Source organism: Triticum urartu, chromosome 1, assembly GCF_003073215.2.
Source record: "Triticum urartu cultivar G1812 chromosome 1, Tu2.1, whole genome shotgun sequence".
In the NCBI taxonomy this organism is placed as follows: Eukaryota; Viridiplantae; Streptophyta; class Magnoliopsida; order Poales; family Poaceae; genus Triticum; species Triticum urartu.
This window is the reverse complement of record NC_053022.1, coordinates 275,156,532-275,171,460: the sequence shown is the minus strand read 5'-3', so window position 1 is coordinate 275,171,460 and position 14,929 is coordinate 275,156,532. Positions and strand designations below refer to the sequence as shown.

The 14,929-nt window shown below is 43.9% G+C and overlaps 1 protein-coding gene across 1 annotated transcript; it reads left to right on the top strand.

Annotated features, from left to right (window-relative positions):
- Positions 1-739: 739 nt before the first annotated feature.
- LOC125507535 (40S ribosomal protein S17-4-like) lies at positions 740-1,461 on the top strand. Its single transcript, XM_048672090.1, has one exon. The coding sequence runs from the start codon at positions 838-840 to the stop codon at positions 1,267-1,269; it is 432 nt and encodes a 143-aa protein (XP_048528047.1). The 5' UTR covers positions 740-837; the 3' UTR covers positions 1,270-1,461.
- The last annotated feature ends 13,468 nt before the right edge of the window (positions 1,462-14,929 follow it).

Below are 14,929 nucleotides of genomic sequence, written 5' to 3'. Positions count from 1 at the left end.
GTTTGGAAAATAAACAAATAAATATATAATATATAGAAAGATTGAACGAAAAAGAGAAAACCAAAAAACCCGAGAAAAACCCAGTCCCAAACAAACCTAAAGAAACAAACCCTAAAATTTTGGTGGGATCCTAGAAGGTTCCCAAAATAGGTTTAAGGAGAGATGGCACACTTAAAAACCTAGTGAAGGGACGTGGACACCCTGTACAAAGTAAACAGTGCTACATGTGCCGAATAGGAAATGCATTTGCAGCCCTAGGTAAGGGAAATAAGAAGTGTTGACAAGACAGAGCCTGATACGATTTTAACTCAGAAACAAACTGATCTTGAGCCAACACTGGCTCGCTCAAATTTAAACCGATATAATATAATTATTATAATATTAAATAATTATGATATATATTATAGGAAAATAGAATTTTAAGTATAAGTTTGCCTTTTTGTAGTCTTAGTATAAATTTGCTGAGCCTAGTCTCGTTTGCAGCCCTAGGGAAAGGGAGATAAGAAGTGTTGATTAGACATGGCCTGATACGATTCCAGTCCAGTTCTATTCTAATCTAATGGGCCTAAATCAACCTAAATGAGTACAGAAGAGAGCTTCCGAACAATGCGAAGCCCAACAAAGGCAATCACGATCTTGTGCGCCCATCGCAACACGAACGGCTGGCATCCGTCCTCCACGCCGAAACCCTAGCTACCCACGCGGCCGGTACCCATTATAAGAAGTTCCTCCCCTCCCGTCGCCCCCAAACCCTACTCCTCCTGCCCTCGCGCCGCCGCACCCCGCACCAACCAGCGCCCAGCCGCCGCCGGAGAAGGAGACGGAGCAGCCGCAGCCATGGGTCGCGTCCGCACCAAGACCGTGAAGAAGACCTCCCGCCAGGTCATCGAGAAGTACTACTCTCGGATGACCCTCGACTTCCACACCAACAAGAAGGTGCTCGAGGAGGTCTCCATCCTCCAGTCGAAGCGCCTCCGCAACAAGGTGGCCGGCTTCACCACCCATCTGATGCGCCGCATCCAGCGCGGCCCCGTGCGCGGCATCTCCCTCAAGCTGCAGGAGGAGGAGCGTGAGCGCCGCATGGACTTCGTGCCGGAGAAGTCGGCGCTCGAGGTCGACGAGATCCGCGTCGACAAGGAGACCATGGACATGTTGGCGTTCCTCGGCATGGCCGACCTCCCCGGCGTTGAGCGCGCCCCCGAGGCCACCTCTGCCGCTGCCCCCTACCGCCAGCCCTTCAACGGACCCCGCGGTGGCAATCGCGCCTAGGTTCCTCCGCATCGTCGTCGTCGTACCCCTATCATCTTTACATGTTTTATTATTAGATCTGTTACTTGTGGCAAGTGATGTTTTGAACTCAGAGCTTAAGTTCGAGGTATTTTGATCTGCGTATGGTGAACATGATCTGTTTATCTCATCGTTTATCTGAAGTGATTCGATATATTACTGTTGAGCTTTGAAGTTTATGCTCGTTACTCGATGATTGATTGATTTATGAGCTATCTATCTATTGTTAATTATATATGTATTTACTGTCATGATCTTCCAACACTTGCAATATGTAGGCCGATGTTCTGTCCTAACATACCAATAACGTTCAGTAGTGGTACATGCCTTCTAGGGTTGTGATGGGTTTAGTGCGTTGTACAATTGTTTTCTGATTAGTGCTGCTATATAAAACCATCGATTGTTGCTTTTGTTCTCATAAGCACATATTTTGGTTTGTTATGCTGTGATAGTGTCTTTCAATTTAGGTAAGTTTACATGATTGAATTAGTTATGAGTTTCTTTTAACTGGCTTTAGGAAATAGTGTCCAAGGAACGACTCCTGCACTGGGATTATAGTTCTGCCCTGCAATGCAAACAGAGGATAGCTTGTAGGTCAGGCTGGTATTTGGTTTAACCGAACGAGGTGTAGGGCTTTCTGCTGTTTATTTGGTTGTGGTCATGTGCATATTTTTCTTGTTCGACTCCTTAGCAAAATCCCCATTGAACGGGTTTGCTTTGTTACATTGTGCTCTTGCTGGTTTCCCGTTGCTGAAACTACTATCTGCTGTGCATTGACTAGAAACCGCTGATGTTGATACTAAACTGTTGTGGTGTTTCTTAGCCTTGTGATCCTCCCTGATTCAGGTTTTGCGCTTTGATTCTGTGTTTGTGGTAAGGTATGATACCCTTTGTTGGTCGTCTGCCTGGTTTTCCTGCTCCTTCTGCCGTGTGGTTTTGTTGAGTCTCACACGATACCCTTTGTTGGTCGTCTGCCCTGTTTGCTCGTCTGCCTGGTTTGCCTGCTCCTTCTGCCGTGTCGATTTGTTGAGCTCTCACACAATCAATAGCAGAGCAACAAAATTCAGGCTGCACTACCACCCGCCTATTTTATGCGCTGTTGGCATGTATGTTTGAAATACATACTTCTTCCGTTCCATTAAACAACAACAAGAATTATGTTGTGATGTCTTTAGTGTGCTGTATAATTCTTCTTATTGCTGGTTAGTACCACTGGGTTTGCCCATGGTAGTTATGTTTTGGTTTGTGTACATTACGATAGTGTCTTCTAATTTAGGTAGGTGTTACTGGATCGAATTAATTTTGCATGTTGCGCTCTTGTTTGTTTCTGTCGTTGAGACCAATATCCGCAGTGCATTAGTAGAAGCCGGTTATGTTTGTAGTTTGTACTACACTGTTATATGTTCTTTCTTCTTTTTCTTACCTGTGGTCGTCTGCAAGTCTTACGTATGTATGATTGAAATACCTAACACCGTTTTAGTCCAGTTTTGGTGTGACAAAATGTGTCTAACCGACCACACGTAGTAGATAGTGCAGGAGGGTCGAATTGGTGACATTTCACGCTCATTTAACGTTTCATTGGCATGAATACGGGTTGATTGATTTTTCTGTTTGGGCCACAAGCAGATTGTTTCATGGGGTCTGACGGAAGTGCTAGTCCCAAGCGTTCAGATCGGTACTCTTTCAGAGATTTAAATGCTTTGCGCTCTCTTTTGGTGCAAATAAAGGGCTTCCCGATTGTGGGTGGTTTAGTAGCCAGCGATATCGCTGAGTTGTAAAAAACCACCACTTTATCAAAATTCCGGCAAATCCACTATAATTTGCTCATTGTAACACATAATCTAAGCTTCGATGAGTTGTCAGGAAAAAGCCGAGATGCCTGTGAGTTGAGCTCGTGGTGCAGTATGGCGGCTATAAAGAAGATCAGTTTTGCTAATGCACATCTAGATGTGTCATAAGTATTGCACATCTAAGTTCTACTAGGGGTTGAGGCGTCATCTTGTGGCGCCTCCAGAAAGGAAGCTGGGGCGGTGCCTGGTTGGCAAGCCCATTTCAGCTGTTTTTTTGCAATCTTGGTAACACATGAGCATGGCATTTTACAAGAAGTTGCAATATAAATTTCAAAAGAGCTAAATAAATGATGCTCAAATACAATGAAATTAGGGCATCTCCAAAGTGGATCAGCAAACAGCTATGTTCGTGGACATCCATCAAGCTGCAGTCGTTCAAGGCAATTTACCAAAAAAACAGGACACTTGTCATAATAAAAACAAAAAACCAAAAAAAAAACAGAACACCGATCAATGTGGCGGCCAACGTAAAGCCGTGGGAGCCACCGACTTGTGACTTTTTTGCGTCGTCATCGTGTTGCTTCTGTGCCTCGTCACCCCGAGTCTCAATCTCCTTAAAGAATCACTCCCGCCGCACCGAGATAAGTCGGCTGTTGCATGTGACAAAGATGGTTCAGGGATGGAGGCGGCGCTGAGAGCAAATCCATCGCATCCCTTTGCAGATGTAGGGGGAAACTGATTGACCTCCCAACTCGTCGCTTGCCAATTAAAAGGGACTTGTTGATTTGTTCTACAAGTATCTCGAACAAACTTGCATAGAGGCTTTTAGCAAGAATGAAGTTCAAATCCATCCATGCAAATATCAAAAAGATAAAAATCTGACAGATGATAAATCAAAAGAAAACGCAACAAGGAAATTCAACACCTGTTTTCATATAAGCAAACTTCAAACACAATATGCTGATGTGATTGAGTAAACTGAAAGGTTGGTGTGTATCTAAAAAGTGTCAAAGTTACTATGCTAACTGCCATAATTATGATGTCATGGCAATAGAGAATTACTAATAATTATTTGTCTGTTTTCCCCAACTAATTATTCTTGAACATCAATATTATATATGAAGTAATGTTAATATATTTATAAACAACTATAACAATATAAAGTACTATAGATTAATTATTAATATATTTATGCTCTAATAAATTTAAACTATCCAGATTACTACATATAAAGTTACACAATACCTTGATATCCCGCCTGATTGTTTGTTGTGCGGTGCCAGATTAACAAGTGACCCTTCCAGACCCTTTCTTCTAATAATGGTTGGGGCGGTGCCAGATGAGATGCGCCCCTTCCACTGTCTTTTTTATTTTTTGGGCTAGGCTTTGTTGGTCCAAAAGTACAGTATGACGGCGTGAATTGACACGGATGTATATGGATACATGTCCTTTGATAGACAAGCTATACAAGGAGGCGGGAGATTTATCCATCATTAGAGAGCAGTGCGCTAGTTTGTAAAGGTCTGGAAATTTGACTGTAACAATCATCATGTGATGGTGCAACCTTGTAAACATAAGATGATTTGCCGTCCTGTTAGCGTCGTGAAAAATCTGTCTAGTTTGTGGCAATCATCGCCTGCCATCAGTTGTTGTGATAATGTGAGCGATGTTGTGAATGCTCCTGCTTCTAAACTTGATTGACAGGTCATCCAGATCTGATCCAATGCACTCTAGGAGGTGCTCATTGGTGAAACTAATGGAGAACAACTGCAGATTGGAGAAAGATATGATTATGAAGTTCAGCAGGGTGTTATTTTATGTCCAATGGAAAGATAAAGTGAGGAGATAGTCACCATCCACTCATCCTGTCTTGCAAATGTCTTATTCATGAGGCAGATGTACTATGGTATGATGGGTTCTTTAGCATGTATGAGGTGCTCTAGCTTGTCAACATGCTGTTGATAGAGCTTCACCTTGTCACCACAAATGATGTAGCGGAGATGATGATCCGATTTTGGTTTCTTGCCAAGATTTTAGATCCTTTAGGGCAAAAGCCGGAAGGAGAGGCTTGGGTGCTAGGCTGCTGGTTGTTGCGAGACATATGTAGCGCATGTAGGTTGTTTGATGTGGGCTGTGTGCTCACCGTCGTTGTCGCTGGTGCAGATAACAACATCAACATCGTCTTGAGACGTGTCGATGAGCTCTAGCGACAGAAATGATCTGGAAGGTTGTACCGCTAATCAGTAAAATTAAATTAACAGATTGGAAGCGTATGCGATTCAGAAATACTCTAGGAACATGAGTCACCTTTTAGCATTTTCACCGGGTAGAGAACTTGCCTCAATGTCCTAGACAAGCTTTGATATGCTTACTCGGGGGAGGCGTAGCTTGGTCTCATAGCCTGCATCATGTGCCACAACTCTTCAAAATTAACCATAGGTATATACTGCTGTGTACTTAAAAATATAATTTACATCCAAGGTTATAAATCAAGGAAGGATCGCTAAGAAACTCATAGACTCATGACAATTTACAAAGAAAACATGATGTACTTGCAACCTCTAAAGATTTAGATTTGAATACAGTAGTGCCACACACAAATAGAACTCACAGAAGTCAGGTATTTGTTTGAATAAAGATGAGAGTTTCAGACAACATCATACACAAAATTGATTAAATTACTCCCTCCGTTCACTTTTGTAAGACGTTTTAGACATTTAGGACAACACTTAAAACAGTTCAATTTCAGCTGTCTTAAATGACTTACAAAAGTGAACACGAGAGGCAAAAACACGAACACATGGTGAACTAAGAATTTCTTTTCCGCAAATATGTAAAGAACAGAAAGTGAGTTGTACCTAATCGAAGAATAACATCGTATCTCTCGGATTTAAACAAATTGAAGGATCTACATCCAGTGATTTAGGATCAAAGGCAAACTTCAACATCATTCTTAATGACGTCTCCATTGCAAGCATTCATTACAGACATTGGTTGTGATGCAAACAAATAGAATCTGAATGCCATTTTGCTAATAATAACGGAAATACACAAATGTAATGACCAGAGAGCATGTAAGAAAACCGGGAAAGAAACATATTCTTCTCAGGTAAGGGGAATATCATCTAGAAAGATGGAGTACACAAACATATAAGAAAGCATGAGAACTACATTCTGACTCAACTAAACCAAGTAGGAACCACAATTTGGAAAGATATTCTGACGTTTTTACATTGAAAACTTAAGATACCTGGTGAATACTAATTAGAACTTCTTGCGAGGAATGGCATCGGTGCAAATAAGTTCCTGCCTGTTTATCAACCTTCTTGACATAATCTAAATGTTCCCTGAACAAAAACGAAAGATTAATTTTATTAGGAACAAGCTAGCACATGATCTTGAAATACAAATACTTGCAAAAGGAGGGCAAAGCAAAACGAAATGAAGAGACAGATCAATTTTGTTCCAATATGCATTGTCCAAATAAGCACTTCCATAGTTCCATTACACACATACTCAGGGGAAAACAGGACAAACAAAGGAGAATATAAGATGATGTACATGAATGGCCTCACTGTCCAGGTCGGTGCTATCTGGTCGAGCATTGTAGAACCATCTTCTCACCTCTTTGTGATCTGATTTTCCTTGGACAACATGCAGGACACCATCAATAATCAAATTACCAGATGCTTGCAAATGGAAAACTCCCCCTACCACCCCTACTAAAATTGTCAATTTAGCTGTCAGTGTTGTTTCATAGTGCGTCAGGCACCTCACCTCCCTCACTCAATCCAGACTGGATGCTGCTGCTTCTTTAGAGTATTTCTGATGTGTGGGTTCAGACTTCAACCTTAAGAAATGCTGATTCAAGTTGTACCATTTCGGATATCTGCATAGGTTTCCCAACCGAACAACATCTGCAGCAAGCTACTTAAATTGCTCCCTGCATATCACACACACACACGCACACACGCACACACCCACACCCACACACACCCACACGCACACACGCACACACACGCACACACGCACACGCACGCACGCACGCACGCACGCACACACACACACACACACAACAACATAATTTCCATGGAGTGTAACTGGGAAAACAGCTTATGTAGTTAGAAGGTATTGTCCTAAAATTTATTTGTGATATAAAAAGCATTGTATCGCAGTTAAAGGGTATTGCTTTGTTTGGAGCATCTTACATCTATCTCTATAGTCAAACGAAGCAAATGTGCAGGAAAATATATAACCTTCCAGATCGACGGAACCAACGCCAAGCGATCTGCCTCCTCGGCAAGTTCCTCCGGTAGCAGGCGCTGGATCTTGTTGTGGTGATGGTGGTGGTGCTCTTGATTTGAATCATCGAGGGCAACCCCCCTCCCCATTTGTGCATGTGGTCATGGTCTTCGTGGGGCTCTCCATAGTGGCCTCCGTGCAAGGGTCATGAGGACACGGACGAATCCCTGTATCCAGCGGAGGCGAGGACGGGGTGTCATGCATCGGCGGTCGGGATCAGGCAAGGTAGATGGGAAGCAGCGGCGCACCCTCTCCCCCGAGCTCCATATCCATGGGAGCAGCAGCAAGGTGAGCAGCGGCAATAGGAACAACTTTTCACTAACCAATATAAGGAGATGATCCAAAGGAAGAGCTCATCCAATTTTCTCTCCATCAGCCGGAGTGACAACAGCAATAGCGGAACTTGTTGTGTGAGTTCTGAGATACCTAATATGAAAGGACGCGTCTAGCCGGCGCCCAGCCGTCCAGTATGATTAACGAGCGGCCGGTTATTTAAGAAATTATTTTATCCCTTCTCCTAATTAGAAAATCTTTCTCGTCTAATCCATTTTCCTGCAACATATTAAATAGCAACACAGTCATATCTTTCGGTGCATGCACTTTATTCTCCTATGCATTTATTTGTGGTTTCAGAATTTTGAAAAGACATAACTTTTAATTCGCACATCAGAATTGCGATCTGTTTTCACAGTTGGAATCTTCGCGACATGTTTTTCAAAACTAGATCCCGCATGGGTATGTTTCGACGAACTAGTCTTCCTGCCAATTAAACATCAATATGTGTGCAACTAGACTACATGCCGTGCCAACTGAGCATACGTGTGTGCCAATAGTCTTTCTGTCAACTAAATATCAATGTGTGTGCAACTAGACTACATTCCCTTGCCAACTGAGTATATGTGTGTGTCAATAGTCCTGCCAACTAAACATCAATGTGTGTGCAACTAGACTACATTGCCGCGCCAACTGAGCATATATGTGTGTAACTAGTACTGTTAACTAAATATCAATGTGTGTGCAACTAGACTGCATTGCGGCGTCAATTACGCATATGTGTGTGCAGCTAGTGTCCTGCCAACTAAACATCAATATGTGTGCAATTAGACTAAATTACAAGCCAACTGAGCATATGTGTGTGCAACTAGTCCTTCTGGCAACTAAGCATTAATGTGTGTGCAACTAGACTATATTATAAGCCAACTAAAACATCAATGTGTGTACAATTAGAATAAATTACAAGCCAACTGATTTTAAAAAAAGTTGCACCATGTAGTGCTAAAGTTGCACAATGCAGTATTTTAGTTGCACAATATAGCACTAAAATTGGCATCAAAAAAATTTCGTCGAAATATATCCATGCGGGATCGAGTTTCAAAGATCTCGTCGCGATGAATCCAACAGTGAAAACATGACTGAATTCTGAAGTGTGGTTTAAAAGATACGGCTTTAAAAGAATTTGAAATCCCGAAATAAAAGTACGTGGATCTGTTTGCTCTAACTAATGGGACTAGTATGAATACATTTAATGCCAACACCAACATGCACTACGAGACAAAAAAAATACACATGCATGTGTGTGACAGAGCGGCCGCTCGAGATGTCCAAATAGCGCGCACGCACTTTTTAGTTTTCAGGAATATGAAATGAGTATGTGATTCTATCACCTTGGTGTAGCATCCGAATTTCAAACAAAAGAATGATATTTAGATGCAGTGAAGTATACTATCTAAACATCAATGTTTGCACAGAGAATCATTCCAACTGAAATACGTATAGTTGTTTGAATGCCTCTTCTTTTTAAGAGCAGAACAAATCACTTTAAATCTAACTAAATGCAATACAGAATTCAGGAAATATTAAGAAAGTTGTGGCGATTCATTTCATAAAATAAAATAAGCTAATGGAGATTACGTTAGTTAACAGTGAGGTGCTTTCTGATTGTATCTGAAATTATAGAATTATAAAATGATTAATGAAGGGAAGTCATCGTTGTTACCTTAAGAGAAGCGACAAGCTCTGTCTACGTAGACTTGTCCTCATTGTCTTGCTTAAGGCCCGAAAGAAACTTTATCTTGGTGTCTCAAACCTATTAATAAACTAATTATGAAGATCATATCAGCCCCTAGGGATTTTAATTGCAGTCAAGCAAAAACATTCTTATCTAGTATTAGCTAAAAATAACATTATTCATGATTCTTTCCAAGTAACCGAAGCTTTGCTGTAATTTATCCAAGGACCAAGATTTATCGTTGATGAAACAGTACATATATATAGCATTTAGATTACCAACATATCCTCTAAATCATGAATGATCAAGAATGAGCAACATGATTTGAGAGAATAGGAAACAAAATAAGTTGCTAGGAAGTGCAACAACAATCTGAATTCAAGTAAATAGCATTTAACTAACTACAGAAGTCTCCAACCGTGGGCCAGCGTCGTGCTTCAGCTCAAGCATGTACCATCCTCAGCAACGAGAAAAGGCGGCACCATGGCAGTGCTCCTGCTCGACAGTGCCCCGGCGAGCGGCCGCTGCTCCACCACCCCGCACGATCAGCTTCCATCACCAATGCTTCCACCACCTCGCCCCATCGCCGAGCGTCCGGTGGCTGGAATAGTTATGGACTGGAACACCAGCTCCGCCCCGGCATCGTAGACGAAGAAAACCATCGGTGCCTTGGAACTGAACCCCCAGACTAGGGCCCGGATAAGCCGCTCCCGCGCCGCCACCGGAGCGTCTCCGTCACTGCCGCTTCCCTCGCGTCGCCGCAGATATAGAGATCAGGAAGGGGGATAAAGGTAGAAGAGAGGAGGAGACGAGTGGGTGGCGCTGGTGGGGATTATGGTGGAGATCCGGGAAGGAGGTGGAAGAGAGGAGGGATGTGGGGAAGCATGGGCGTGGAGGTGGAGAGGAGGGAGGACGAGCACGGGAGGAAGAGCGTGCGTCGGCGGGATTTGGGGAAACAATACTCTAGGGTTTTCATCGCTGGATGCGTTTTCATTTTTTTCTCTCTTGTTCGGCACAGTAAAAGATCACGGACGTGGCCATCACGAGGTAGCGCCCTTGATGCACACGTTAATGTTTTGGATGTCATTGATCATACATTGAGATTCGTGTGGATATTTGCTTTTTCTTTTTCTTTTCTTTTCTATGCTTGATTCACTCACTTAGATGTGCAATAACTAAAACACATCTAGATGTGCCCTAGACACACCCAAAAAAGATCTCACGCAAAACTTATACACGAATTTTGTGGATGAGATTGCTGAGTGCTCTCTTAGTCGCACGTGTTTATGGATTGACATCAGCTTCCTGGAGGCTGATCTGTGCCGCTGCTCCTCGCATGTCTCCCTACATCTTCATAGGTGATGGTAGGCTGTGTAGGTCCTTTGATCTCACGATTGGAGGGGGATTTCACGAAGAACAAGCAAACTCACACGAAACACAAGAAATCACTAATTGAACAAAATCTACACCAAGCATTCCTCAAATCACAAACCAATATAAAAGTTGCATCTAGATTCAAAACAACAAAGGAAGGAAAAGAAACAAGAGTATTTTTCCAGCTCTATAGGAGAGGCCAGAAAATGAGCCAATCCATCATCTTCCCTTGGACAGTGCTTGAACCAAATTCCAGAAATTCCATGGGCATTGGTGCATTAGGACCCAATATCTCTGTCTTCCCAGTGCATGCTTCAATAAGTTCAAGACAATCCGACCCAATATCGCATGCTTCAATAAGTTCAAGACAATCCGACCCAATATCTGTGTCTTCCCAATGCATGCTTCAAAACAACTTCTAATTTTTCGGCGCTAATGCTTATTTTGTTTTCTTTTCTTGTGGACTGTTGGCAAAATGAGCTTATTTTCCTTTTCCCTCTCTTACGGGAATACAGAAAATCTTGCGTACCACTGCGACTAGAGCTCAAGCAAGCATCGATTTCGGAAGCTTAAATTCTTGCTAGCATTCAAGGATACACCATGGAGAGGTGCATCAGTAACAAAGTCTTTCGGCATACAACGCTAAACCAAGAGGTTAGCAACCACACCACCGCAACAACAAACGACACACCACTCGCCTTGTGCAAACCCAAGCCATGAATGATAACGAGGTAGAACACATAGCACGGAGGCCGCGTCACAAACCGTAGCCAGACACCTTGGAAGCACGACCACATTCGGACAAGACTGGATCAACACATCCTCCACCCTTAGCGCCTAGGGGATCGACAAGTGGACAACAGGAAACAATCGGACCTGAGGATGATGCCGCTCAATAGGTGCCGGCGATGGTGTACGTAGTGCCTGGAATGCTCATGTCCACAACATCAACCATACCATAGTAACATGTCGCCCCAAGCACCGCTGCCGAAACAGACGAAGCAACCTGTTCCCGCTCCAGCAGACACCATAGGCACCCAAGCGATGCCTCCAAGGTGGGGACGACACCACAGCGCCAACGCCTTGCCCGATGAACTGGACCTAGGGTTTACCTAGTGCCCGATCAAGGGACAACCAAGGACAAGACGATGCCTCCAAGGAGGAGACAATGCCCGCATGAGTCTACCGTTGTCCGCAACCGTAGCCGCAGGGGATTTTCCCAGCAATGTCCGTCAAAACTATAGAGACCGAGCCTGGTAAGGAGGGGAAGACAAGTTGCTAGCTTGATAGACCCGCTGTGGAAGAAGAGCCGCGTGCCATCGTCGTTGAGGAGGCCAACTCTCGTGAACCCGTCCATGGTCGTCGCCATGCCAACCCACACCACCGCCGACCCGAATCTGGCCACTGCAGCAGATGCGCCGCCCGCGCGACCACCCTTTCACCATGGCGCCACCAGCCCGCGTGAGTGCTGCTACTCCAGATCAGTGGCCCGCCTCGAACCCTAGATATGCATCGCCGACTGCGGGGGAGAGATCCCCACCGCCACGGCCGTTCGCCGCCCAGGGCTTTGCTTGGCTGTTTCCTCCGGTGACAGCGAGGAAGAGGGTGGAAGGGAAGCGCCAACCTGATTGGGCACGGGGGCGGCCACCCGTGCCGCTCGAGCGAGCGATGCGGGGAAGCAGAAAAGGCTATCCTAGCCAGCATTCATTTTGACTTCTATTCCCTCCGTTCGAAAATACCAGTCGGAGGAACGGATAAAAATTGAATGTATCCTCCAATCCAAAGAAGACGTTAGATACATTCATTTCTCCGATAAGTATTACCGGACGAAGAGGGTGCATCGTATTTGTTGTTTCAAATGGACATGGAGTTGCCAATATATATCTGTGCCATGTTTTATGAAACATATTTTGCTTTTCTTACCGGAGAATTAAAATTGATATTTTGATTCTTCTGCGCCGACCTTTCAAGCAAGGGCAAAAGCAAGTAATATTGCGAAAAGTGCTTGCAGCTACCGAGCTCCACTGCTCTTGTTATTTGAAAAAATTCAAAAACACACTTTTGGTACTCAAAAAAATCTGAGAATAAATATGTGGATACATACGCATATTCCTAAAGCCTGGTAAAAATATGGAAAAGAAATACTTTGTATTTTAGGAAATACAAAAAAGAGAAATTTCTGACATAAATGGCACCCTTTTTATCCTATATACTCTCAGAAATTTATTTATTTTCCTATAGCCTAAAGCAAAACGAGATTTGTACCAAAACTTGATGCGTGTAATCGGAATGTGTATATGTATCCCCAGAAAGAAATTCACATTTTTTGAAACTTCAAAAACCCGAATTTCAAAGTGTTCAAATATAGAGAGCAGTGAAGCCCGGTTGCTGCAACGCCTCTCTCGTAATATTGGCAGTTTTATAATTCCTATAGGAGAGGATCATTAACTGAGCAGTTTTATTAAGAGCCCGCACGGAAAACATTTGAGGCCAGGCTAGGTCCACCGAGTCCCTTTTCAGTGAAGCGAGGAATACAGATGTGTGTATTCTTTTTCTCGAATATGCACGAGCGTGCATATCATATATTAAAGAAGGAAAGGCATAGAAAGCCTCCATCAGTCAATTACAAGTGTGATGATTACTCACACATATGTACAACACTACTCCACCTAGTACACATGATACTACTTCTCCCCACTAGTCCACCTCGCTAAACCCGCAAACACAAAGTCAACATTGCCTTTCATAAGTCCCGATCGCGCCCAAGTCCTTCCTTCCGCTTCTATTCTTCGCATGAGCTGGTGAGTTGATGGTAACTCGCCGTCAAACACCACAGCGTTCCGATGTTTCCACAACTCCCACAGGGTCAGTAGCAAAACAGCGTGCAGATCTTTTTTGACTATCGTATTGAGCTGTTGCTTCGTACAGAGCCAAGATTGTAGTGTATCTTGTGGGGTTGGCGTCCACTCAGGCTTCCCCAACGCAGTGCAGACCGCCGCCCAGATTGACCTGGCGAAAACACAGTTTACCAGCACATGGTCTATTGTCTCCTCCTCCTGGTCACAAAGCGGGCACTTGTCTTGATGTGGCAATCCTCTTCGAGCAAGTCGATCAGACGTCCAACATCTGTTGCGTAGAGCCAGCCACGTAAAGAATTTGCATTGTGACGGAGCTCGTGATTTCCATGTTAATTCCGCAGTCGGAATCACCTCCCGGCCCCCAAACTTGGCAGCGTACGCAGACCGCACTGAGTATTGCCCCTTTGCTTCCCAGGACCAAGTGAACACATCCGGACCAGTCTCTGTGGGTTCCCATGCCTGCACTCTGAGTGAAAGCTCCAAATACTCTTGGAGTGCATGCGTGCCAAGGTCGGGATTAATGCAATAAGCCCAAGAGCCATCCATCACCACCTGACGAAGCCGACTCGTCCTCCTAACACGGCTCGGGACCATGCTGTAAATAGTCGGTGCAACTTCCTGGATCCTCCATCCGTCAAGCCACCTATCCTCCTAGAAGAGCGTGTCCAGGCCATCATGCGGCGTGCACCTTGTTGCTGCTTGAAAGATTCGCATCGAGTCATCAGGCACTTTGATTTGGAACTCACTCCATGGCCTGTCCTTATCCAGATGTGTGTATTGTTACAGACGTGCAATAAATAAATAAATCTGACGACTGCTGCGAAGCGAAAACTAAGAGGGTGTTTGTTTCCAGGGACTTATTGGTCTAGGGACTTAAATAAGTCCCTATAAGTTCCATCTAAACCAAACATGAGGGACTTATAGGAACTTAAAGTGGGTATTTGTGACTTATGAAATAAGACTCTTAAGGAGGGACTTATAGGGACTTATAGTTGTAATATGGTCTTATAGAGACTTATAAGTCTCAGGAACCAAACAAGTAGGGACTTTTTAGGGACTTGGGACTTATAAGTTGGAACTAAAAAAAGTCCTAAGACTTATGAACCAAATAGGGTCTCGTTCAGGGCTTGGTCGACAGAAACAGAGCTCACCGAGAGGATCATGATAGAGATCTACCAACCAGCAGCAGGGTGCGTGTCTCAGGTCCGAGTGCTTTAGCAGAGCCATCAGGGCTGCAGTGATTCCCCCCAACTTCAGGTTGGCGACTGGAGTTAGTAAGTTCACTGGTGAGTCCAAGCCTGATACTTGGC